Raw genomic sequence first — 23,117 nt, forward strand, 5'->3', positions numbered from 1 at the left:
TTTCATCTGAGTATGGCATCATGCCATCTGATGTTTTTTTTTTTAATTTTTAAAAATGTTTGTTTATTTTTGAGATAGAGAGAGACAGAGCGTGAGCAGGGGAGGGGCAGAGAGAGAGGGAGACACAGAATCGGAAGCAGGCTCCGGGCTCTGAGCCATCAGCACAGAGCCCGATGCAGGGCTCAAACTCACAAACCGCGAGATCTTGACCTGAGCCGAAGTCAGATGTTCAATCGGCTGAGCCCCCCGGGTGCCCCCGAGGTGCATTTTTAAAGAGCTTTGTGAGGAAACATTAGTTGGAGGTCTACTCAAGATCCACTCAACTTTCCTTTTTTTCTTTTGAAAAAGCACTTCTACTGCACCCTTAGGATTCTTGGTGGGAATGATTCTATTCGAGCTACGTGAGTGGGCCTCAGCCAGTCACAAGGACCCACACAAGTATCCTCATAGAAGCTGGTCAGAGTCTCCCACCGTGAGAGCGAGACTGGTTCAGGGTCAGAAAGAAAAGGTAAGTGGGTCCCTTCGTAACGAAGCCCAAGGCTTCTGTGGGGTGACTGAAGTAGGCATGCTTTCTCTGGATGTGGGCAGGAAATATGTGACCCTGGATGAGCGATTGAATCGTTTTATGATCACAGGGGATAAGGTCCTAGGATGACGCTAATGTCAGGAAAGCTACAACTAAAAAAGAGAAAGAAAGAAAGAAAGAAAGAAAGAAAGAAAGAAAGAAAGAAAGAGAAAGAAAGAAAGAAAAAAGAAAGAAAGAAAGAAAGAAAGAAAGAAAGAAAAAGAAAATGGCAGGACGCTGGGGGTGGGGCTCAGTCCGTTGAACATCCAGCTTCGGCTCAGATCGTGATCTCGTGGTCTGTGAGTTCGAGCCCCGCATCGGGCTCTGTGCTGACAGCTCAGAGCCTGGAGCCTGCTTCGGATTCTGTGTCTCCCTCCCTCTCTGCCCCTTCCCTGCTTGTGCTCTGTCTTTCAAAAACAAATAAATATTGAAATAATTTTTTTTTAAATGGAAAGAAACCATTGACATCACTGAGCGGGAAACCTAATTTTTTTTTTTTAATTGGTGTTGGAATTGTTACTTGCAACATAATAAGCTTTAGGAGGTAAAGATTGCATTTTCCATTTTTCCTTTTTTTAAGTGTTTTTTTTGTTTGTTGAGAGACAGAGCACAAAAATGCTAGCAGGAGAGGGACCGAGAGAGAAGAAAAGAGGATCCCAAGTGCAGGGATCCTATGCGGGGCTCGAACTCACAAACTGTGAGATCATGGTCTGAGCTGAAATCGAGGGTTGGATGCTTAACCGACTGAGCCACACAGGCACCCCATTTTTTTTAAGTGGTGTTGTTTATTTATTTTATTTATTTTTTTAAACATTTTTTAAATTTTTTTTTAACGTTTATTTATTTTTGAGACAGAGAGAGACAGAGCATGAACAGGGGAGGGTCAGAGAGAGAGGGAGACACAGAATCGGAAACAGGCTCCAGGCTCTGAGCTGTCAGCACAGAGCCCGACGCGGGGCTCGAACCCACGGACCGTGAGATCGTAACCTGAGCCGAAGTCGGACGCTCAACCGACTGAGCCACCCAGGCACCCCTAAGTGGTGTTGTTTAGAAAGGTATTTTAAAAACTTTTTTTTCTTTTTTAAAATATTTTTTATTATTTATTTATTTATTTATTTATTTTTTTTTTTTGAGAGAGAGAGAGAGGGAGAGCAAGCAGGGGAGGGACAGAGAGAGGGAAACAGAGGATCCAAAGCGGGCTCTGAGCTGACAGCAGAGAGCCCGACTCAGGGCTCGAACTCACAAGCCATGAGATCATAACCGGAGCTGAAGTCGGACATTTAACTGACTGAGCCACCCAGGCACCCCCACAAAGGTATTTTTTAAATTTCAGGTAGATTTTTAAAAATAAAACTTTTTTTGGGATCATTATAGATTCCCAGACAGTCGTAAGAAATAAGAGATCCCGCGTGCCCTTTCCCCAGTTCCAATATCACAGCCCAGATACTGACATTGTCCTCACCATAAGGATCCCTCACGATGCCCCTGTATACCCACACACGCTTCCTTCCTACCCCCTGACTCCCACCGCTCTGCTCTTCATTTCCGCCCTCTTGTCACATTAAGGATGTTGGGGCGCCTGGGGGGCTCAGTCGGTTGAGCATCCGACTGTTTCTCAGGTCATGATCTCGCGGTCCGTGAGTTCGAGCCCCGCGTCGGGCTCTGTGCTGACAGCTCAGAGCCTGGAACCTGCTTCGGGTTCTGGGTCTCCCTCTCTCTCTGTGCTCCCCTCTCCCCCTGCTTGAGCTCTGTCTCTCTCTGTCTCAAAAATAATAAACGTTAAAACAATTTTTTTTTTAAAGAACATTATATAAATGGGATCGTACAGTATATGCCCTCTGGGAGTCGACCCTGTCCGCTCGGCACACTCCCCTGGAGGTTCGCGGTTTGTAGCGTGCACTGGTATTTATTGCCAGGTAGTATTCCATTGCGGGGAGTACCACAGTGTACCCACTGCCCAACTGAAAGCCGACTGGGCAGATCCCAGTTGTTGGCTGTTACAAATAAATCTGCCATGAATATTCACATACAGATTTTTGTGGGAACACAAAGTCTTCATTTTCCTGGGAAAATGCCCCCGGAGTGCGGTTTCTGGGTCGGAGGGGAGTTGATCTTTGGGCGTGACCTGTTGGGGGTTTGCTGGCTTTCTTGCAACGTGTGAGTGTCTGTTTCTTGCCAGATTTGGGCGGTCTTCAGCCATCATCTGGGAACTTTTTTCAGCCTCGTCCTCTTCCTCCTGTTTCTGGGTCTCTGATGACACAAGGTCAGATCTTTTGTCAGAGTCCCAGAGGTCCCCGAGACGTTTGTGCTTTTAAGTCTGTTTTCCTTCTGTCGTGCGGAACGGGTGATTTCTATTGTCGTATCTTCCGGGTCACGGGTTCTTTTCTCTGCTCCCGCATTGTGTTGTGGGGCCCACTCCCTGAGCTGTAATCTCAGCTGTTATGCCTTTCAGCTCTGCAGTCTCCATTTAGTTCCTTAGACCCTCTGTGCCTTTGCTGAAGTTCTGTTTGATCTCTTTCAAGTGCATCCATAATTTCTTGTTAAAGCCTTTTTATCGTGGCTGCTTTAAAATATTTTCCAGGGGCGCCCGGGTGGCTCAGTCGGTTAAGCGTCCGACTTTGGCTCAGGTCATGATCTCACGGGTCGTGGGTTCAGGCCCCACGTCAGGCTCTGTGCTGACAGCTCGGAGCCTGGAGCCTGCTTCGGATTCTGTGTCTCCCTCTCTCTCTCTGCCCCTCCCCCGCTCACACTCTGTCTCTCTCTCTCTCTGTGTCAAAAATAAATAAACATCAAAAAAATAAAAGATTCCCCAGAGAACCCTAACACCTCTGTCCTTTGGGAGCCACCTGGGTGAGGATGACCTCCTGGCTGCAGAAGTGAGTGACGGTCCTGACCCTCCTGGGGCCCCCTGACGCCATCCCAGTGGGGATGGGAAGGGTGCCTCGTGGTGGCCAATCTGGGATGGGTATCCAGGCTCCCCTGTGGTTACCAGCTGGCTGGGGTGAAAGTCCCTGCTCCCCTACTTGGCCTTCCCAGAGAGTCTGCCAGCCCGGCAGGGATGTTGGGGCACCTGGTGACAAGCCTGGGGAGGGTGCAAATCTAGGCTCAACCTTTGGCTGCTGGTGTGGGGGTGGCCACAGTTTGTCCGTGGTAGAATGTCTGGAATAGAGTGGCCATTTCCCAAGTTCTGCCTTGCCAGGCTACCCCTTTCCTGGTCCTCTGGCTGGAGAGAGCAGGCTTATTATTATTATTACTATTAGGGCACCTGGGTGGCTCAGTCAGTGAAGCATCTGACTCTGGTCTCGGCTCAGGTCATGATCTCACCATTCATGAGTTTGATCCCTGCATCAGGCTCTGCACTAGGGGTACAGCTAGGGATTCTCTCTCTCCCCCTCTATCTGCCCCTCCCCTGCTAGCTCTCTCTCTCTCTGTCTGTCTCTCTCGGAATAAGTAAATAAACTTTTAAAAAAATTATACACAAAACCGAAAAAACACAAAGGGCTCATCCCACCTGCAATAAACGTTTTTGTTTCTAGGTTGCAAATTCCTTCACTTCTTGTGTGTATATAGAATGTCCCAGATTTGGTTGGATTTAATGGGCGGAACAGCGAAGCACACACCCATCTTGCCGGAAGCGGAGATCTCCCTGGTGGGTATTGCCACCTTCTGCAGGCTTCTCAGTTTCTCACACTTGGCATTAAACATACCGACTGAGGGTTGATCTTATGGATCGGCTTGGCCCGGATTCCCCACTTGTTAACATTTGGTCTCGTTGGCTTTATTCCTGTGTCTCCTGTGTCTCCGAGGGTTTTCCCTGAACTAACTTGGAGACATCGCCACTAAATTTCAACATGTGTTGCCTAAAAACAAAGGCATTTTCTTACAGAACTGCAGTATGGTTATTAATGTGGAAATTCAATACTGATGGGACAGTATGGTCCAATCTGCAGTTCATATTCCCATTTTGTCAATTGTCCAAAAAATGTCCCTCGTAGCTCCTCCTGCCCACGTCTAGAAACCCATCCGGGACCATAGCTCTTTTGTTTCCCGTAGGTCCCCAAACTGTCTGGATTCTTTATGTCCTTGACATTTTTGAAAACTACAGTCCAGTAATTACGTAGAATGTCCCTCGACTGTGTAGAATTTCCCTCAACTCGTCTGATGCTTCTCACAATTGGATTTGCCGTACGTTTCTCTGGCGTGACTATTACATAAGGGATGTGGCTTTCTCGGGGCATCATATCGGGAAATACTTCATATCAATTTGACCTATTGCGGGGGTGCTGTTAACTTTGATACTTGGTCAAGGTGGAATCCACCGTGCTTTTCCACCGTCAAGATACTGTTTCCTCTTTTCTCGCTAAGAAGCACTTTTGTGGGGAGATGTTCTGACACTATGTAAATATCCTGTTCCTAATTCAACTCTGGCCTGCAAAGTACAGCACCCGTTGGTGACTCTCGTCTGGGCCGATTATTGTAAAACCGTATTTTTAGGTGATTTCAGTTCATTCCGTTTCCTTGTAACCAAAAGAACCCAATGAAAACAGAACATTAGACTCAGAAGCGGGGTTTCGTGGAACTGATCCTGAGTGCTATCGGCTGGAAGGGAATGTTTCTACCCAGTGTTTTCACGGCAAAGCCACTAACTGAGCCTTCTCCTGAGGTCTCTCGGACTCTAAGCGTGGGCCTCGGTCGGTGGGGCGGAATGTGGACTTTGAGCCGTCTAGACTGGATTAGTTACCGTATTGTAAATTCCTATAGGCCTGACAAAACCGTTGTGACACTTTGTTTTAACATCTGTCCACCCCTCTAGCCGGCAAACTTTGGGACAGCAGGCCCTCAGAAACACCGCCCATGCTCTACAGGGGTAGACCCTGTTCCATGGGCTGAAGGGGGTGTGGCCACGTAAATAAGACACGTCTAGGGGCGCCCGGGTGGCTCAGTCGGTTGAGCATCCGACTCTTGGTTTCAGTTCGGGTCATGATCTCGCAGCTTCGTGGGCTTTAGCCCCGCATCGGGCTCCACACTGGCAGCGTGGAGCCTGCTTGAGACTCTCCCCTCTCCACTCTCTCTGCCCCTCCCCTGCTTGCACCCTCTCTGTCGCTGTCATAATAAATAAACTTTAAAAAAAGAAAGTCCCACCCCAAAGGTCACAAAAATACTCCCCCACATTTTCATCTGTTAACTTTCTAGTTTTTCACCTTTCGTTTTAGAGTCTTTAATCCACCCGGAGTTTACTTTCTCGTATGGTATGAAATAGGGATACGGCTTAATTTCTTTTTCTCTCTATAGAGGGAGGCAGCCACTTGTGTCTTCTAATCTTTTTCTTTTTTAACATTTATTCATTTTTGAGAGACAGAGACAGAGTGTGAGTGGGGGAGGGGCAGAGAGAGAGGGAGACACAGAATCCGAAACAGGCTCCAGGCTCCGAGCTGTCGGCACAGAGCTGACGGGGGGCTTGAACCCACAAACTCTGGGATCGTGACCTGAGCTGAAGTCAGATGCTTAACCGACTGAGCCACCCAGTGGCCCCCCGTGTCTGCTAATCTAACCGGTCTTCCCTGAGGTCACCCCCTGAGGTCACCCAGCCCATATCACACTTCTGTGGTCACACAGGTGGCTCCATGGCTCTTACCCGGTTCCTTTCTTTAGTTTTTAGCAACTAAGCAGAACCAGTTGGGTTTTTGTGTAATTGTTGTTGCTGTAACTTCTGTTGGATGTTTTAATATCTGCCGGGGTGACTCCCTCCTCTTTTTCAAAACCCATGCGGCTATTCACGGACCTTTGTACTGTCATAAACATTTTATCTTTTTTTTTTTCAACGTTTATTTATTGAAGTAATCTCTACACCCAACGTGGGGCTCGAACTCCCAACTCCGAGCCCAGGAGTCGCTTGATCACCGACTGAGCCCACCAGGCATCTCTAGATTGTCATAAACAGTTTAGAAGTTCCTCAAGTTTGTAAAAATTTAACTTATAGGTTATTTGGGGCAGGACTGACATCTTTAATAATCGGGAATCAGCTCATCCAAACAAAAAGTGTCTCTCTCCATTTACACTCAACTTTCATGCCCGTTAACAGTTTCACATTTTTATGGGGCGTCTGGGGGGCTCAGTTGGTTGAGCGTCCGACTCTCGATCTCAGCTCAGGTCTTGATCTCAGGGTCGTGGTGGCCGTGAAGACTACTTAAACACACACACACACACACACACACACACACACACAGCAGTTTCGCATTTTTGCCGTAAAGATTTTACATACATTGAAAGAACATCCTTAATTACTTTGAGTTCTGAATACTTGAGAGACTTTGTTACTGTTGTGAGCGACCTTTTGTTGTCCGTGACTTCTTACCGCGGGGGTGAGGAGAGCTGTTGGGGTTGATGTTTCTTACATCCAGGGAAGTCCCTGACTCTCCTGTTGGTGGCTTATTGTTGCCCTGCAAGGTTTTCCACGGTGGGAATTATACCCTCACGTAGTTAATCTTTTCCTTTCCTCCGCTTTATTTTCTTCTCTTAGCGCGTTGGCCAGGACCCCCAGTGTTGCCGTGAAGACAGTCCTGCCTTATTCCTGTTTTTACAGTGAGGGCGTCATGACCCATGTGAACTGGAGGTTTTTAAAAGTCCTTTTCAAGTTAAGGAAGTTGTTTCCCGACAAAAAAATGTTTTAAGTTTATGTATTTATTTGGGGAGAGAGAGCGTGCGTGGGGGAGAGGCAGAGAGAGAGGAAGAGAGAGAGTCCCAAGCAGGCTCCACACTGTCAGCGCAGAGCCCGACGCGGGGCTCGAACTCACGAACCGTGAGATCGCGACCTGAGCCGAAGTCAGATGTTCAGCCGACTGAGCCACCCAGGCGCCCCTGAGAGTGTTAACTTCTTCTTTTTTTTTTTTAATGTTTATTTACTTTTGAGACAGAGAGAGACAGAGCATGAACGGGGGAGGGGCAGAGAGAGAGGGAGACACAGAGTCTGAAGCAGGCTCCAGGCTCTGAGCCGTCAGCACAGAGCCCGACGCGGGGCTCGAACTCACGGACCGTGAGATCATGACCTGAGCCGAAGTCGGATGCTTAACCGACTGAGCCCCCCGGGCGCCCCTGTTAACTTCTTAACCAGCGGTCTGGAGACGGGCCCTCTCAGGTGGGTCTATGTCCTTCCCGTTTTCCATCCTTAGCACGCTGGCTTTCATGTCCCTGTCCTTGTCACCTCATGCTTGCAACATGGCGGGCGCCCTTAAAGGCGTACACCTGCTGGTGACAGGGAAGGAGCAGGGGCACAGCAGTGCCTCACCGTAAGTGACTGTCCTTGTAGCAGCAAAGGACAGACTTTCCCGGCAGCCCCGTCCCCTGGTCGGCTTCTGGCGACATTGGTCAGAAACGGATGGCGGCGTGCTTCTGGCCGCAAGACAGGGCTGCATTCTGAGCGTCTGGCAGACGAGACCGGGGACACTGTGCGTCATCGTGACTCATGCCCGGGGCCGGGCACGCGCTCCGCGTCTCAACAAGACGGGGCTCTGTTGGGAAGAGAGAAATGCCTTTCGCCCTTGCACGTGTGGGACACACTTGACTTAAGTCACTTGACTTAATTGGCAGTTTCTAGTTCGGTCAACTTTTGGGTTTGGTTGGCCCATATTTTATGGAGGATTTTTCACATTTATGTTCAGAAGTGAATGAGGCCTGTGTTTTTATTTTCTCGTGTTCACCTTAGCTGAAGCGAGAACTTTGTAAAACGAGTTGGCTTGCCACCTTCTTCTATTTTCGGGAGAACTTGTGTGAAATCAGATGATCGTGCCTTGAAAGTTTGGGAGAACTAAGGGCTCCTGGGTGGCTCAGTCGGTGAAGCCTCGGACTTCGGCTCAGGTCATGATCTCACGGTCCGTGAGTTCGAGCCCCGCGTCGGGCTCTGTGCCGACGGCTCGGAGCCTGGAGCCTGCTTCAGACTCTGTGTCTCCCTCTCTCTCTGCCCCTCCCCCGCTCATGCTCCGTCTCTCTCTGTCTCAAAAAAAAAAAGAAAGTAAGTAAGTTTGGGAGAACTCACCTATAAAGCTACCGGGGCGTTGGGCCGCTGTGGGGGCCGGGCTTTCGCTGCCTTCTCACTGCTGCCCTCTACCTCAGGGTACTGACATCCCTACTCTTACAGACAAAGTGGCACTTATCTTTGAAAATGAATGAATATGAATAAAAACAAAACCGAGGTTTGGGATAAAGTGAAGACAATTTCCTGTTTCAGATTCTTGCCCAATAGAGCCTCTCCCCATGATTAGGTGATGTGGTTAAAGAAATCACGATCAGATACAGGAATCTGTTTTCTCTGCGTTTAGACTACAGGGAGAAAATTAATTTCACTTTGATCATATGTGAATCAGTTTTACATATTATTAAATAGACAGGATCAAATGAGGGACGTCCGTCTGGCTCAGTCTTATTTAAAAAGAAAATCTTTTTTTGAGACAGGGAGACAGAGCGTGACCGGGGGAAGGTCAGAGAGAGGGAGACCCAGAATCCGAAGCAGGCTCCAGGCTCTGAGCTGTCAGCACAGAGCCCGACACGGGACTCGAACTCACAGACTGTGACCTGAGCTGAAGTCGGACGCCTAACCGACTGAGCCCCCCAGTGCCCCTCCCGTGGACTTTTTTAACGTTTATTTTATTTTTGGGACAGAGAGAGACAGAGCATGAACGGGGGAGGGACAGAGAGAGACGGAGACACAGAGTCGGAAACAGGCTCCAGGCTCCGAGCCATCAGCCCAGAGCCCGACGCGGGGCTCGAACTCACGGACCGCGAGATGGTGACCTGGCTGAAGTCGGACGCTTAACCGACTGCGCCCCCCAGGCGCCCCCCATGGACTTTTTAAAAAAAAAACCCTTGAGCTCCACTGACTTTCAATATGACTCCTATAGATACTATGTGTTAATACCAGAAGAATCAAAAGTCAGTAAGAGCCTCGGAGTATGAGTCCTTGGATCTAACTCGCAACATTTTATAACTGTTTCTCGCAGCCTTTTTGTTTGAAGAGTGTGGCTTCAGCCGGCTGCTGAGGAGCCTGGAGTTCTTGGCCGTGGTTTTTTCCTCTGAGTCGGAATCATTTTCTCCCCGGGCTTCCAGAATCACCAGAGGAATCTTCATGGCAGAATCTACAAGCCGCGACACCTTCTCTCTCTGAAGCCAAGCCCACGACGCCCTAGAAACTTCCCCGGGACGTCCTGTCTGTGCCTGGCTGATGCGGAGACTTGCCGTCCCGGTTCACCTTCTTGTCGCCTCTGTTCTGAGAGGAGAAGGCGATTTGAGCTCTCCTATGACGAGGCGCCCAGAAACCACCACGGACTTCCTTCTTTCCTGCGCCGGTAAGTCCCAAGGACTTTTGTTTTCTTCTGTAGCCAAGTGAGTAAAGAGGTCGCCTCCCGGGGAGGGGGCGCGGCACGCGGCCTCCTGGGCCTGGGGCAGCCACCCCCCCTTTCGTGCTCTCGCCCCCACCCCTGCCGTCTGTCTGTCTCTCTCTCTCTCTCGTTTCATTTTTTTTTCCTTTTTTAATCTTTACCACCTACGTCTTTTCTGCTCTGGTCCGCTCATGGCCTTGTCTCCCCGCCAAGAGTCCCTCCCCCGCCACCTGTCGGTGTTTTTACACCTGGGGAGGGACCCAGCAGCCCCGGGGGTTCAGCACCTCGCCAGCCTCTTAGGGCTTTCGGCCGGCTCTGTATGGACAGAGATGAGCCGCTCTTGGGCTGCGGGCATCTGCTCCCGGTTTGTCTTCGCTGGCCTGTGGTTTTCTATTTTTGACCCTACGGAAATTTTTCTTTTTCTTTATGGTCTCCGATCTGGGGCTCCAGGGAAGGGGAGAAAGGCCTCCCTCGCTCCAAGATGACAAATGCTGGCTTTACTGGAGGCCTTCCTTGGTGTCGCTTTACATGCAGGTGTGACCTCCCCCCGCCCCCAGCAGTCGACAGCTGAGGGTCTGCCGGCATTTTGATGATTGTTTCCAGTTGTCCCAATGGGACTTACTTGATTAAGCCCCGTTTTCTACATCAGATGTACCACTTTACCTTCATCGTATGGCAGATTCTTGTACACTGGAACTAAAAATCGACCTTCTTGATCAGCACACGTAAATGAAAATAATGAATAGCAGTTTTCACCTATTGGTTTGGCAAACAAATTTTTTTTTTTTTTTTTTTTTTTTTTTTTTTTAGTTTGAGGATATGCTGTCCTGGGGAAGGAGTAAGACAGCGTTCTTGTGCTCTGTCGGCCTGAGGGGTGTCAGTGGGCACGTGCTTTTGCGAACAATTTGGCAAAAGTCACCAACAGTTTTTGTTTTGTTTTTTAAATGCACGAACTTTATTTGTCTAACCTTTACTTTTGAGAGAGACAGAGACAGAGACAGAGTGTGAGCAGGGAAGGAGCAGCGAGAGAGGGAGACACAGAATCCGAAGCAGGCTCCAGGCTCCGCGCTGTCAGCACAGAGCCTGATGTGGGGCTCGAACCCACAAACCATGAGATAGTGACCTGAGCTGAAGTTGGACGCTTAATCGACTGAGCCACTCAGGTGCCCCTAAATGCAGGAACTTAAAATTTTTTTTCCATTATATGTATATGTTTTTTATTTATTTATTTTTCAGTATATGAAGTTTATTGTCAAATTGGTTTCCGTGTATATGTTTTTTAAAGTGTATTTATTTTGAGAGAGAGAGAGAGAGAGAGAGTGCACATGTGAGCAGGGGAGGGGCAGAGAGAGAGAGAGAGAGAGAGAGAGAGAGAATCCCAAGCAGGCTCTGCACTGTCAGCTCAGAGCCCGACGCGGGGCTTAATCCCATGAACCAAGAGATCGTGACCTGATCTGAACTCAGGAGCTGGACGCTTAACCCACTGAGCCGCCCAGGCGCCCCTAAATGCAGGAACTTTTTGTCCCAGTAATTTCACTGCTAGGACCATTTGCAAAAGTCGAGCAAAGATAGACGCAGAAAGATGTTTCGCTGTTGCACAGCCCGTGGTCGCCCAAGCCAGAACGGTTGCATCTTAAATGTCTGTCCGTTGGGACTGGATCACTCATCCAGGGGACAGCCGTACCACGAGCAGCGGGCGGCAGCCGGACAGAACGAGCGGCTGGGTGTGCGTGCCACTGTCTACAAAGTAGATCAGGGGAGACGGTCGCAGACTACACGCCGACACTTCTGTGTATGTTAACGTACACGCACACGCACACGGACGCCGGGCTTTGGTCTAGAAAGACTGACATTCAACAGAAGCGGTTAACCTTTGTAGGGAGGGATGGGCTGGATAGCGGAGAAGTTGGATTTTTTTTTTTTTAAGTTTATTTTGAGAGAGAGAGAGTGAGCAGGGGACGGGCGGAGAGAAGGGGACAGAGGACCCGAAGCAGGCAGGCTCCGCGCTGTCAGCGCACAGCCCGATGTGGGGCTCCTCTAGCCCGCGAACGGTGACATCATGACCGGGACCCAAGTCACAAGCCAGACGCTTAGCCCCCGGAGCCAGCAGGAGCCCTACTTTTTTTGGAAACACACGTTACTCTTCTGGGTTCCCTGTCCCCTTCCATCCTTCCCTGTTCCAACACAGGGACACGTACGTTGTGGCGACTGGAAGAAAACCAGAATAATTCCGGCTGCAGGATAGTGGTTACCGCTGAGAAGGGGGGATTCGATCAGGGAGGGCACAGAGTGGCTTCCGAGGACAGTTACATTCTATCTCTTGGCCTGGGTGGTGGGCACATGAGTGCTTATTACTGCTTTTTTACCTGTACACGTTTTCTATCCACACGCGTAGGGAAGATATGCTTTATGATTTGAACAAAAGGTGCTTATTACGGGGGGGGGGGGGGCAGTACCTACCCTCAGAGTTTAGGTTGACTTGACTCGATCTCGATGCCGTTAATTTGCTCCCGTGCTTCAGACCTTCCGTTCCCACTGTGCGGGTTCCTGCTTTATACTTTTCCAGTTTTCCATATTCCACCGTCTCCTGGACTCCTTACTACTTGGTTCTCAACACCACCGGCCCGTGAACCTATCCCAATAACGTCCCCCGGGATCCGGAGAGCAGGAAAATGCCTTCTTCTGTGGGCAAAGAAACGGTTCGGACCTAGGCGAGAACGGAATTAGAATCACCGAAGCTCGTTTCTATGGAGGACACGCTGTGTGCCAAGCTGCCCGCGAGGTCTGGGGACGGCGGGGACCCTGCGTCTCTACAGTCCGGCCGGGGGCTTCCCTTCTTGTCGGTGCTGGTCAGTGGGTGGCGGGTGCTGCCGCCGGGCTATTTGGGGACAGGTTTCCGTGTCTGCGGCGGGGAAGACGTAGGATCGGTGTAATAGATTTCCAAAGCACGGATTACGGTCTTGCGGTCAGAAGGGTTTTCTGGGTCTTGTGTTCGGGGGCATTTCTGTTTTCTTCCTACCAGTTGATTCCTTTTTTTAATGCCATTTTTAAGTCAAGAAAGGGGGGGAATCTCGTCTCTGCTTGACTCTGTATCCGAGGCGCAGTCTCTCTCTCCACGTGGAGACCACGCTGCCCCCCTCCCCACCCCTCCCCACCCCGCACCGAAGCGTCCTCTCCTGTGGCCCCCACGGCAGAGGGCGCCGGCTTCCCGACGTTCTCCGGGAAGCGCTTCCTTTGGCCTGGCTTGGGCTGGGTGTCCTCCCCGGGACCCATCAGCCCTGGCCGGAGGGCGGGCGTCTCCAAGCACCTGGCAGACCCTCTGGGGACACCGGGCCGCTCCCTCGGCCCCACGGCGCTAGGCAGAGGGCAGCGGGAACGAGGACTGAACGGGCTGCGTCCGTAGAGTGCGGCCAAGAGGTGGGTCTGGGGCCAGGACCTGGTGGAAGGACCCGCGAGAGAGCCACGACCGCACCACCGGGGGGCTCACGGAGAGAACCGGCGGCGGCTCGGGAGCCGGAGGAGCACAGAGCAGAGCAGCAGCAGGAGACTTGGGTCATCCGAGCTGCAGGCCGGGCCGATGCTCGGAGTGCAGGGCAGCCGAGCGACACGGTGCCCGACCCACAGCGCCCGCGACTCTTGCTTTTTCCCCTGGGGCCCGCTCGGGGTCACCGGCTGCGGCTCTCCCGCCTTGAGGCCACGGTCTACTCACGCCTAGAATCGGGGCGGCCGGCCCAGAGCAGGGGACCTCGTGGTGCCCGTTAATGCCCGAAGACGTCTCTGCTTTATCAGAACCCTCGGCCCAGGCCCGAGCGGCAGCGCAGATCTGAGCCCACACGCCGCTCGGCCACCTGCAGGGGGGCGAGCGGGGGCCCGGACACGCCGGACGGCAAGGAACGCGTCAGCGGCCGAAGCAGGCGGCTTGCAGGATGCGTGGGAGACGGCCCAGCCGCGCGGACCCTCACGGGTAGAGGGAGGGGACCCCCGAACGACGGCCGTGCACGTGTTCTGCGAACACAGGTGCTCGTGGTCAGGAAAGCCGATCGGCGGGTCCCGGGTGTTACCGCCATCACACCTGTGTGACCGCGGACCCGACGGAGTCCCGTTTCGTACCTATGGGGACCGCTTTCCCGCACCGCTGAGGAAGCAGTAGGTAAGACACGGCACCCCCACTCCCTGAGGAAACACCAAGAGCTCCTCAAAAAGGTCTCCGGCACCCTCCTGAAGCAGGGTTCTCGGGGGCGGGATCTGAGGACACGAATTGTGAGCGAGCACCTCAGATGACAGGCCGGTCCAAGGAGACTTTAGGACAAACGCCCTAAGAATCCGTCAAGTGTCCGGGGGGCGGGGCGGGGGGGGGCACCTGGGTGGCTCGGTGGGTTAAGTACCCGACTTCAGCTCAGGCTCAGGTCATGATCTCCCCGTTCGTCAGTTCCGGCCCCGCGTCGGGCTGTGTTGACAGCTCGGAGCCCGGAGCCTGCATCGGATTCTGTGTCTCCTCCTCTCTCTGTCCCTCCCCCGTCTGTGCTGTCTCTCTCTCTCTCTCAAAAACTGAACGTTAAAAAAGAGTCTGCCCCTCCCCCGCCCCAAGACCACATGTACCACCACCTGCGGCCACGAGGTGGCAGCAGGGAGAACCAGCGCCCAGAGAGGAGCTGCGGGCGGGCCGGCCCACCTGGGACTGAGGTCTGTTACTGCTGAGTAATCCCCGGTGGCCGCCTGCCTCATTACCCTGTCTTTGTGCAGACTCTGCCAAACCGCAGGCAGAAACTGCATTGGCGTGACCCTGGCTGGGCCGTGTAGGTGGCGGCAAGGTGTGTGTTCCACGCTAGTGACAGGAGGCCACGGAGGCCACCTGCACAGGCAACTTACTCCAGGGACACGTGCGGGGTATTACCCCACCCCCACTGCCGGGCTTGTGGTCCCAGGTGCTTCTAAAGGACCCCCACCTGCACCGGGCTTCTTGAGTCACGAGGATCGGGTCCGTGGCCCTCGAGCTGGACGCTCACCAGGCAGAGGATGCTGGGACGGGGCAGCTGCCTCTGGAAACGGCCAAGTCCTCTCTGGCTGCAGGAGCAGCAGCGGCAGCGGGGGGGTGGGGTGGGGAGGATTAGGTGACAGTCCCCTACCCAGCCCGGAACTAACACCTCCCCTTACTCCCTCTCCCAACCTCAACGCTCAGAATAACCCCGAGGACCAGACGGCGGGATGGCGGGGGCTCTGCTGGGTGCCCTGCTCCTCCTGGAGCTCCTCGGTAAGGACAGGGGTGGGACACACGCACGGGACAAGGACACAGGGCACGGGACAAAGACAAGGGGCCGAGAAGGAGGCTGAGGCCCGAAACTTGGTCCCCAGGCTCAGTATGTGGTTCGGGAGGCGGGGAGATCACAGAGCCTCGGAGACAGACGCAGAGGCAAAGGAGGCCCCCAGCCCCGTGCCCGCGGTGAGCCCACGTGACCCCGTCCCCAGGTGGAGGTGACGGCAAGAACGAAGAGCTACGTCTCTACCACCATCTTTTCGACAACTACGACCCAGAACGCCGGCCGGTGAAGGAGCCTGAAGACACTGTCACCATCACCCTCAAGGTCACCCTGACCAACCTGATCTCACTAGTAAGATACTTCTGCCTGAACCCCCAAATTCTGTGTGTGACCCTGGGGCCCCACCCCGACCACCCCGATCCCCCACCTGCAGAACGAGAAAGAGGAGACCCTCACCACCAGCGTCTGGATTGGAATCGTGAGTCCGACGTGGGGAGCAGGGTGAGGTCTGGTGCGGGGACCCCTCTCCCCCAAGCCCCCGTGGGGCCCCGGGCGCACGCGTTTCCATCCCACCCCTCAGGACTGGCAGGATTACAGACTCAACTTCAGTAAGGACGACTTCGGGGGCATAGAAACCTTGCGGGTCCCTTCGGAGCTCGTGTGGCTGCCTGAGATCGTGCTGGAAAACAAGTGAGCGCTGGGCCAGGGCAGGGGAGGCCGGGAGGGTGAGGGGGTCGCGGCCGCGCGCAAACGCCGCGTTTCCCGGAGCCCACAGCATCGACGGCCAGTTCGGCGTGGCCTACGACGCCAACGTGCTGGTCTACGAGGGCGGCTACCTGAGCTGGCTGCCCCCGGCCATCTACCGCAGCAGCTGCGCCGTGGAGGTCACCTACTTCCCCTTCGACTGGCAGAACTGCTCGCTCGTCTTCCGGTGGGGTCACATGCTCAGAGAGGGGGGCGGTTGCGGGGCGGCGAGACGGGGGTGGGGGTGGGGGCAGCCCGGGTCCCAGCAGCCCGGGTCTGTGCCGGCCCTGGCCCCGCAGCTCGCAGACGTACAACGCCCGAGAGGTGGCGTTTGTCTTCGCCGTGGATGACGAGGGCAAGACCATCAGCAACATCGACATCGACACCGAGGCCTACACTGGTGAGGCCCCCTTCTGCTCCGAAAACTCGCCTCTAGGCGGGGCCCAGACAGGGGACACTCACCGAGGGGGGCTGCCCCGGGCCACCGACACTGGGCCTTGGCTTTGGCAGCCGGGCTCGACCTTGACCCCCCTCCCCAAACCACCCTGGACAGTGAGCCCGGCATGACTTCCTTGGCCTGCGTCTGTTGTGCACCTGCACCGGGCGGGCCCGTCTAGCCCGAACCGCCTTCGCCCGTCGCCCGCCGCGCCACCCAGACCACTAGGGGCGGGCCGGCCGCAACGGCTCCCTCTGCCCAGAAACCGGGGGCCCGCGGCCAGGCCTGGGGCCCACGAGGGCTGACCGCGCCTCCCACCCCGCAGAGAACGGCGAATGGGCCATCGATTTCTGCCCCGGACTGATCCATCACCACGGGGGCTCCGCGGACGACCCGGGGGGCATTGACGTCATCTACACGCTCATCATCCGCCGGAAGCCGCTCTTCTACACAATCAACATCATCGTGCCCTGCGTGCTCATCTCGGGCCTGGTGCTGCTCGCCTACTTCCTGCCGGCGCAGGGTAAGGGGCCGCCGGGACCCCAACCCCGGGCTCGCCGCTGGGAGCGGGACCCGCTCTCACCGGCCGCTCCCTCCAGCCGGCGGCCAGAAGTGCACCGTGTCCATCAACGTCCTGCTGGCGCAGACCGTCTTCTTGTTCCTGATCGCCCAGAAGACCCCCGAGACGTCGCTGAGCGTGCCGATGCTGGGCAGGTGAAGGCAGAGGGCCGCGGAGGAGCCCACGCGTGCGCGGGGCCAGCGTGTGGGGGCGGGGCCGGGGGCGCGGCCAAGGGCACGCGAAACCGGGAGCTGCTGTGGGTCGGCGCTGCTCTGGGTGGGTCCCGTCTGGGCTTTATTGGAACGCGGGGCGGGGCTGCGGCGGCGGCGGGTTCTCTGATCCCCCGTTCTCCGCGCTCTCTGGTCCCCCGTTCTCCGCGCTGCCACTGGATGCCACCTGGAGGTCTCCCGAGTATCTCTGTCGGGGGCGGGTCGGCTCAGTGCCTCCCACCCCAGCCCCCCCGCCTCCAGCCCCCAACTCCTCTCCCCCCCCCCCCCCCCCCCCCCCCCCCCCGCCATGCAGAACTCACCTGTTCCCCGGGGGTCCCCAGGCCCAGCTGACGTCGCCACTGCTGCAGGAGGGAGGCGGACCCCTGCAGGCCCCGCCCGCACAGGCACAGCCACGCCCCCTGCAGTGCGAGCCGGGCGCTAGTGCCCGCCGCTGCCCCCGCGTGCCGCGCCCCCTGGACCGCGGCCCGGGCCACCCGGGCCAGCGCTCCGCCCGGATCCCCGGCGCCCCGGGCTGGGCCCGAGCTGCCGGCGCCGCCGTCCAGCCGCCGCACCTCCTGCTGCAGCCACAGGGCGGAGATCTGCCGTTGGGGGGGGGGGGGTGGGGAGGAGGGTGTAGGAGTTGGTGGGGACGCAGGGGTCCCTGTCCCCCTTTCCCGCCCTTCCGCAGCCCCCCCGCGCCCCACCTCGAACAAGGTGGCGCCGAAGCTCACGACGCTGGCCGCGGCTTCTCTCAGCACCAGCCCCAGGGTGGGCTTCGGGGCATGCGGCCGCTGCGACTCCAGGGACTCGAGCTCCCTGAACCTCTGCTCCAGAAATTCATGGGCCGCGGCCACAGCGAGTTCCAGGGAGGACAGGAGCGGGGGCTGCAGGGCCACCTGGAGGAGGAGCAGGGGCAGCGGGGCCGTCGGGTCACGGGGTGGGGGCACCGGAGACCTCCCAAGGCCTCGGGCTGCCAGCCCTGGGCGCAGTCTCACCTCCGTGGAGCTGTGGAAGTGGTAGACCCACAGCAGGGTCTCCGGGGAGCTGGGGGTCCCCTTCATGGCCGGCGGCGGCGGAAGGAGGGCCACCGGGGCACGCGTCCGGTCCCGCCGCCGGAGAGGGTCGTTTGTGAGGTCACAGGCCGGGCCGCGGGCCGCAGTGGGGTCACGCGCGGCGGGCTCCGCAGGTACCTCATCTTCGTCATGGTGGTCGCCACGATCATCGTCATGAATTGCGTCATCGTGCTCAACTTGTCACTGCGGACGCCCACCACGCACGCCGCGTCTCCGCGGCTGCGCCACGTAAGCGCGGGGCGGGGTGGGCGGCCCGGGTGGGCGGGGCGCGTGGCTCCGGTGGGGGGGCGGGGGCGGGGCCTCGAGCTCGCCCCGCCCCCCCGCCGCCAGGTCCTGCTGGAGCTGCTGCCTCGCCTCCTGGGCTCCGGCGCGCCGCCCGAGCCCCCCCGGGTCGCCTCGCCGCCCCGGCGCGCGTCGTCGGTGGGCCTGCTGCTCCGCGCCGAGGAGCTGATACTGAAAAAGCCGCGGAGCGAGCTCGTGTTTGAGGGGCAGAGGCACCGGCATGGGCCCTGGACCGGTGAGCGGGGAGGACTCCGGGCGGGTCGGCGCGGGCGCCCGCGGCGGGGCGGGCTTCCCAGTGACCACCACCCCCTCCCCGCCCGGGCGTCCCCACCAGCCGCCCTCTGCCAGAGCCTGGGCGCCGCCGCCCCCGAGGTCCGCTGCTGCGTGGACGCCGTGAACTTCGTGGCCGAGAGCACGCGAGACCAGGAGGCCTCCGGCGAGGTGCGGCAGGCACGGGAGGGCGGGGCGGGTGCTGGCTCGGGGGAGGCCCCTTCCCGGACCCAGCCGGTGCCTGCTCCCTCCCCAGGAGGTGTCCGACTGGGTGCGCATGGGGAAGGCCCTCGACAACATCTGCTTCTGGGCCGCCCTGGTGCTCTTCGGCGTGGGGTCCAGCCTCATCTTTCTGGGGGGCTACTTCAATCAAGTGCCCAAGCTGCCCTACCCGCCGTGTATGTAGACGGCTCTTCCACCGCCTCCGGGAGGAAACCGGGCGTGAAAAAACCAAGTTGCAGTCGCTGCCGCAGTGGGATTCTTTCCTAAGGCCGATAATAAACCCGGGCCTTTCCGTCTCAAGAAGAGTCGTGTGCTCACACGCGTGGGTCTGGCCACCGGGCAGGGGGCAGAAGCAGAGGGCAGACGGTTCAGGCAGGCTCTTGGGTGCCAGTCCGGAAACGGCTCCCCGCCCCTCCGCTCAGCCTTGCTGACCTCCCAGCCCTTCTGAGGCCCTCGTCCCGCGTGACCCTCCAGCCCTGTGAGCTTCTGAGTGCTCTTTATCCCTTGATTAACCAAAGCGAAGACGCCCCTTGGCAGGACTTGACGGAAGCCGGGCCCTTCCGTGTTGGAGTGGGCAGGGGCCACAGGCTCTCAGCAAAGGTTTCCACCCCCCCCCCCCCCACCCCAGCCACAGGGTAAGGCCGAGGGTGCCCTGGGGCACCCTCAGTCACTTCTGATTGACCCAGCATGGCCCCCCTGACCGCTTCCACCAAAACCCACTCATGCAGCTTCTGCCCCGTCCCGTCTGCCCCCCTCTCTCCCACCTCTGTTGGCTTATCCTGGCTGGTGTCCAGGACCGGGAGAGAAAACGGAAATAAAAGGGGGCCCGAGATGGTGGGAGCTGGTTGAATTGTCTTTATTAACAAACGTAATATCCAAGGCCACTACATTGGGGGGGGGCGGGGCTACTTGCTGCTCACACTATATACAGAGGCAAGCAAGGGGGTGCAGAGGGGGTGAGAGCTCCCTGCTCCCTCCCGCCACCAGGGAAGGACAGAGGCTAGAAAGAAATGGGGTCAGAAAGGGGGAAATGTTTTGGCTGGCGGGGTCCCCCCTCCATTCCCTGGGGTTTGGGGGGAGGGGAATCATTAAAGTGCTTTCAGAAAATGAGGAAATGGTCCCTGCCCCTGGAGTGGCTGGTGACCCCCCCCCCCCTAAAACCTAGGGCCCAGCGACCCCCCCCAGGGTCTGGTACATTCAAGGGGGGAGCCGGCTCCCCTGACGTGCAAATGAAGGGGCCCAGGGCCCTGCCCAGTCAGCAGCAGTGGGGGACCGGGCCTGAGCCCCCCCCCCCCACTGCGCTCTCCTCTGAAATGGAGAAAAGGGGGGTGGGGCTAGGCCCACTCGATTCCTGGTGAGGGGAAGCTGTGCCTGTCCCCAGAAGCTGGGACAGGCACAGGTTTTGGGGGGAGAACCTATCGGGGAAAGAGGATGGTCACGTGATCACAAAAGCATCAGGGGTCAGAGGTCACGTTCCCAGCAGGCTCCAGTGACTCAAACCAGTAAAAAGCAAAAGCCCAGGGAGGGGAAAGAAGGGCGGCCTGGGGAGTCTGGCTGTAGTGGGGAGAGCTGGGTCCACTGGGGCAGCCCCAGCCCGGGCCCCGTCACCAGTTCATGATGCAGTTCCGATTCAGGGTCATGAAGTAAACCTGGCTGCTGCCCCCGGAGCGGACAGAGGCAAAGAACACCTGGGTGGGGTAGGAAGGGGGGGGGGGGGGTGTCTCAGCCAGGAGACAGAGCCAGAGAGAAGCTGCTGCGAGTAGCCTCTCAGAGAGCCCCGCGCCCTCCCCTCGAAAGGCAGAGGTGCTTGGTGATGGGGGCGGGAGGGGGGGCAGCCGCAGGCCTCCTGGGTGTCCGGGGCGCTCTCAGGGACGGAGGGCGAGGAAGGGCGGGCTGTGACGCAGGCTATGCCCCCTGGACCCCGTCTCACGAAGATCCCCCAGCCCCCCCCCCCCCCCCAGCTCCGGGGCCGGAGGGCAAAGGGCCTCCCACCTTGTCGTTCCGCTCACACAGGAACTTAAGCCTCTGGGCTCGTTTGTGCATGAAGACGCCGTCCAGGTGGCCCGTCTCCACAGAGCGGATCTCAATGGCTTTCTCGCCCCAGCCCATGATCTGGTTGGAGCAGATGTAGGCTGGGGGAGAAGGGGGTCGGGCGGCAGTGAGTGGGCCACGGCCCGCCGCCCACCCCGGGCAGCCTGGGGGCGGGGCCCACTCACCCACAGAGGTGGGCATCTCTCCCCACTGCAACACCACGTCCTTGATGATGCGCCCGTACGTGTTCACGTACACGCCCTCGTCCTCGTAGCACAGGAGCATCTCCATGCCGTCCGTGTCGGGGAGGAAGATGATGGCGTGGGGCGTGATCTGGCTCTGGATCTGGGGACGAGAGCACGCGTTGCACGCGTGTCCAGAGCCCGGGGTGGCGGTCGCGCTCCTCTCGAAGCCCCGGCAAACTTACATGCACGGGGATGTAGATGTCGTAGCTGTTCCCCGAGTCGACATCCACAGCGTGGAAACCGGCACTGGAGCCGTAGATGACCTTGAGCCGCTGACCCTCCTCCACGGTCAGGTCGACCAGCAGAGGGCGGTGAGGGAGGTCGGCGAAGGACTGTGGAGGAGAGGAGGGCTCAGGGACGCGGCCAGGGTGCTGGGCCGGCGGAGGGGCTGCGGTGGGGACTACCTTGAAGGCCATGAACTTGTGGTAGGGCTTGGGGGCCCAGGCATACACCTCCACGGAGCTCTTCAGGGCGATGACCAGGAACTTAATGCGCTCGTATTTCACTGGGGGCAGGGAAGAGGAGTCCCACGGGTCGGTCACCAGACCCCAAACCCAGTCGCCCAGCCTCTGGCTTCGAGGCTCAGCCACTAAGCTCAGGGCCCCCTTTCCGTCTTCTCGTAAAGCAACGCGCCCTGGCCACCGCGTGGAGCCCTCCTCACCCACGCGGTAGTGCCCGCAGCCCTCCATGTCGCCCACAGTGGTCCAGCCCTGCTTCTTCTCCACTTCCGGATCGTTGTGCAGAATCTTGTTCCGGAGCCAAGACAGGTAATACACCCGCAGCTTGTTCCTTTTCCCTGAAGGAGGACACACACCCCGTCACCCGAGGCCCAGCATCCACCTCTGCGCCATCCTCCCCCCCCCTCCCCCCCCCACCCCACAGGGGCTGAGCAACCGCGGCCCCACACCTGAGATGGTGATGAGCAGGTTGAGCCCCTCTAGCACGTCCATTTGCTGGAAGCGCCGCCGCCCGATGAGCCCGTACACCTTGCCCTGCCCGCTTCGGTCCAGCAGCATCAGACCGTTCTCGGTGCCCACCAGCAGGTTGACGCCTGCAACGGGAGCCCTTGGGCAGATGAGAGGCAGCCGGGCCCTCACCCGACCGGGAGCCCCGGGGTGCGCCGGACCCCTCTTTTCCTTCCCGGCCCTGGCTTACCCCAAAGGGCCGCACAGAGGATCTCGGAATTGAATCGCTTCTTGTATTTCCGGATCTCGGGGGTCTCGCTGTGGGCCCGGGTGTTGGTGGGGTTCACGTTGACCACGGAGCCTTTCCGCACGTCGTACTGGAGCTGATCAAGCCGACCGCCCTCTCCCCCGACCAGGGCTGCCGGGAAGAGGAGAGGGGGGAGGGGAGGAGGGCTGTAGCCCCCTCCCCTGTCCCTCCTGAACCCAGCCCTACATCTGGTGGAGGCCCCTGCGAACGAACGAACGCACGCTCAGCAGGAAAGGGGAGGGAGGAGAAGGAGCAAATGGCCTCAAACAATCCGTATCCAGTCAGGTGCCGGGGCCACTCTGAGCATTTTTCCTCGCGGCTCTAAGGGGCCTTAGGCGCCCTTGCTGCCTCTGTGCCAGGGTAGGGGCGTCGGGCCAAAGCGGAGGCCACCACTGCCTCCTAAAGCCGCGCCATCAGAGGCCCACCTGTGCCCTTCACCAGGCCTCATGGCAAGTCTGTCCTCCTGTCCTCACCTGTGATGGGGATGGTATCCCCACTGCCTCCGGGCTGGTAGATCCCTAGGTCCACAAACATCGTGAACGAGCTCTTGCCAGGGGCCTTTACCAGCCCACGAGACTGGTACTGTGGGGGTGGGGCAGCAGTCAGGCAAACACCGGACACCCGGCCCCTGGGCCCCCCG

At 57.5% G+C, this 23,117-nt stretch overlaps 2 protein-coding genes across 14 annotated transcripts in view; one reads left to right on the top strand and one right to left on the bottom strand.

The window, feature by feature from the left end:
* The first annotated feature begins 13,824 nt into the window (after positions 1 to 13,824).
* CHRNE (cholinergic receptor nicotinic epsilon subunit) lies at positions 13,825 to 19,289 on the top strand. 4 transcript variants are annotated; one of them, XM_042914372.1, is made up of 13 exons: positions 13,827 to 14,086; positions 15,116 to 15,187; positions 15,403 to 15,545; positions 15,628 to 15,672; positions 15,775 to 15,884; positions 15,970 to 16,125; positions 16,238 to 16,338; positions 16,700 to 16,897; positions 16,974 to 17,088; positions 17,831 to 18,443; positions 18,546 to 18,732; positions 18,832 to 18,938; positions 19,024 to 19,289. In XM_042914372.1, the coding sequence occupies exons 2-13, from the start codon at positions 15,142 to 15,144 to the stop codon at positions 19,171 to 19,173; spliced, it is 1,971 nt and encodes a 656-aa protein (XP_042770306.1). In that variant the 5' UTR covers positions 13,827 to 14,086; positions 15,116 to 15,141; the 3' UTR covers positions 19,174 to 19,289. The 4 variants fall into 4 exon arrangements, with proteins under 4 accessions (XP_042770309.1, XP_042770306.1, XP_042770307.1 ...); XM_042914373.1 differs by lacking the exon at positions 15,628 to 15,672; XM_042914374.1 differs by lacking the exon at positions 13,827 to 14,086 and having other exon boundaries at positions 15,127 to 15,187; positions 18,329 to 18,443.
* Positions 19,290 to 19,829: 540 nt separating this feature from the next.
* The window catches only part of MINK1 (misshapen like kinase 1), a 43,059-nt gene continuing 39,771 nt past the window's right edge, over positions 19,830 to 23,117 (bottom strand). For all 10 annotated transcript variants that reach the window (XM_042914360.1, XM_042914366.1, XM_042914361.1 and 7 more), the window contains 9 exons: positions 22,951 to 23,059; positions 22,421 to 22,588; positions 22,173 to 22,316; positions 21,927 to 22,061; positions 21,670 to 21,770; positions 21,448 to 21,597; positions 21,206 to 21,365; positions 20,982 to 21,121; positions 19,830 to 20,677 (listed from right to left, as the gene is read on the bottom strand). In XM_042914360.1, the coding sequence (XP_042770294.1) occupies positions 20,594 to 20,677; positions 20,982 to 21,121; positions 21,206 to 21,365; positions 21,448 to 21,597; positions 21,670 to 21,770; positions 21,927 to 22,061; positions 22,173 to 22,316; positions 22,421 to 22,588; positions 22,951 to 23,059 (1,191 nt within the window). In that variant the 3' untranslated portion in view covers positions 19,830 to 20,593. The remainder of the gene's footprint in view (positions 20,678 to 20,981; positions 21,122 to 21,205; positions 21,366 to 21,447; positions 21,598 to 21,669; positions 21,771 to 21,926; positions 22,062 to 22,172; positions 22,317 to 22,420; positions 22,589 to 22,950; positions 23,060 to 23,117) is intronic.

Source organism: Panthera leo, chromosome E1 (genome assembly GCF_018350215.1).
Source record: "Panthera leo isolate Ple1 chromosome E1, P.leo_Ple1_pat1.1, whole genome shotgun sequence".
Lineage (NCBI taxonomy): Eukaryota > Metazoa > Chordata > Mammalia > Carnivora > Felidae > Panthera > Panthera leo.

Excerpts from the sequence above, each read along its gene's own strand:
- CHRNE (XM_042914372.1), top strand. The coding sequence starts at position 15,142 with ATGGCGGGGGCTCTGCTGGGTGCCCTGCTCCTCCTGGAGCTCCTCG. Across the intron at positions 15,546-15,627 it reads TGACCAACCTGATCTCACTA|AACGAGAAAGAGGAGACCCT; the intron begins GTAAGATACTTC and ends CCCCACCTGCAG. Across the intron at positions 18,444-18,545 it reads CGTCTCCGCGGCTGCGCCAC|GTCCTGCTGGAGCTGCTGCC; the intron begins GTAAGCGCGGGG and ends CCCCGCCGCCAG.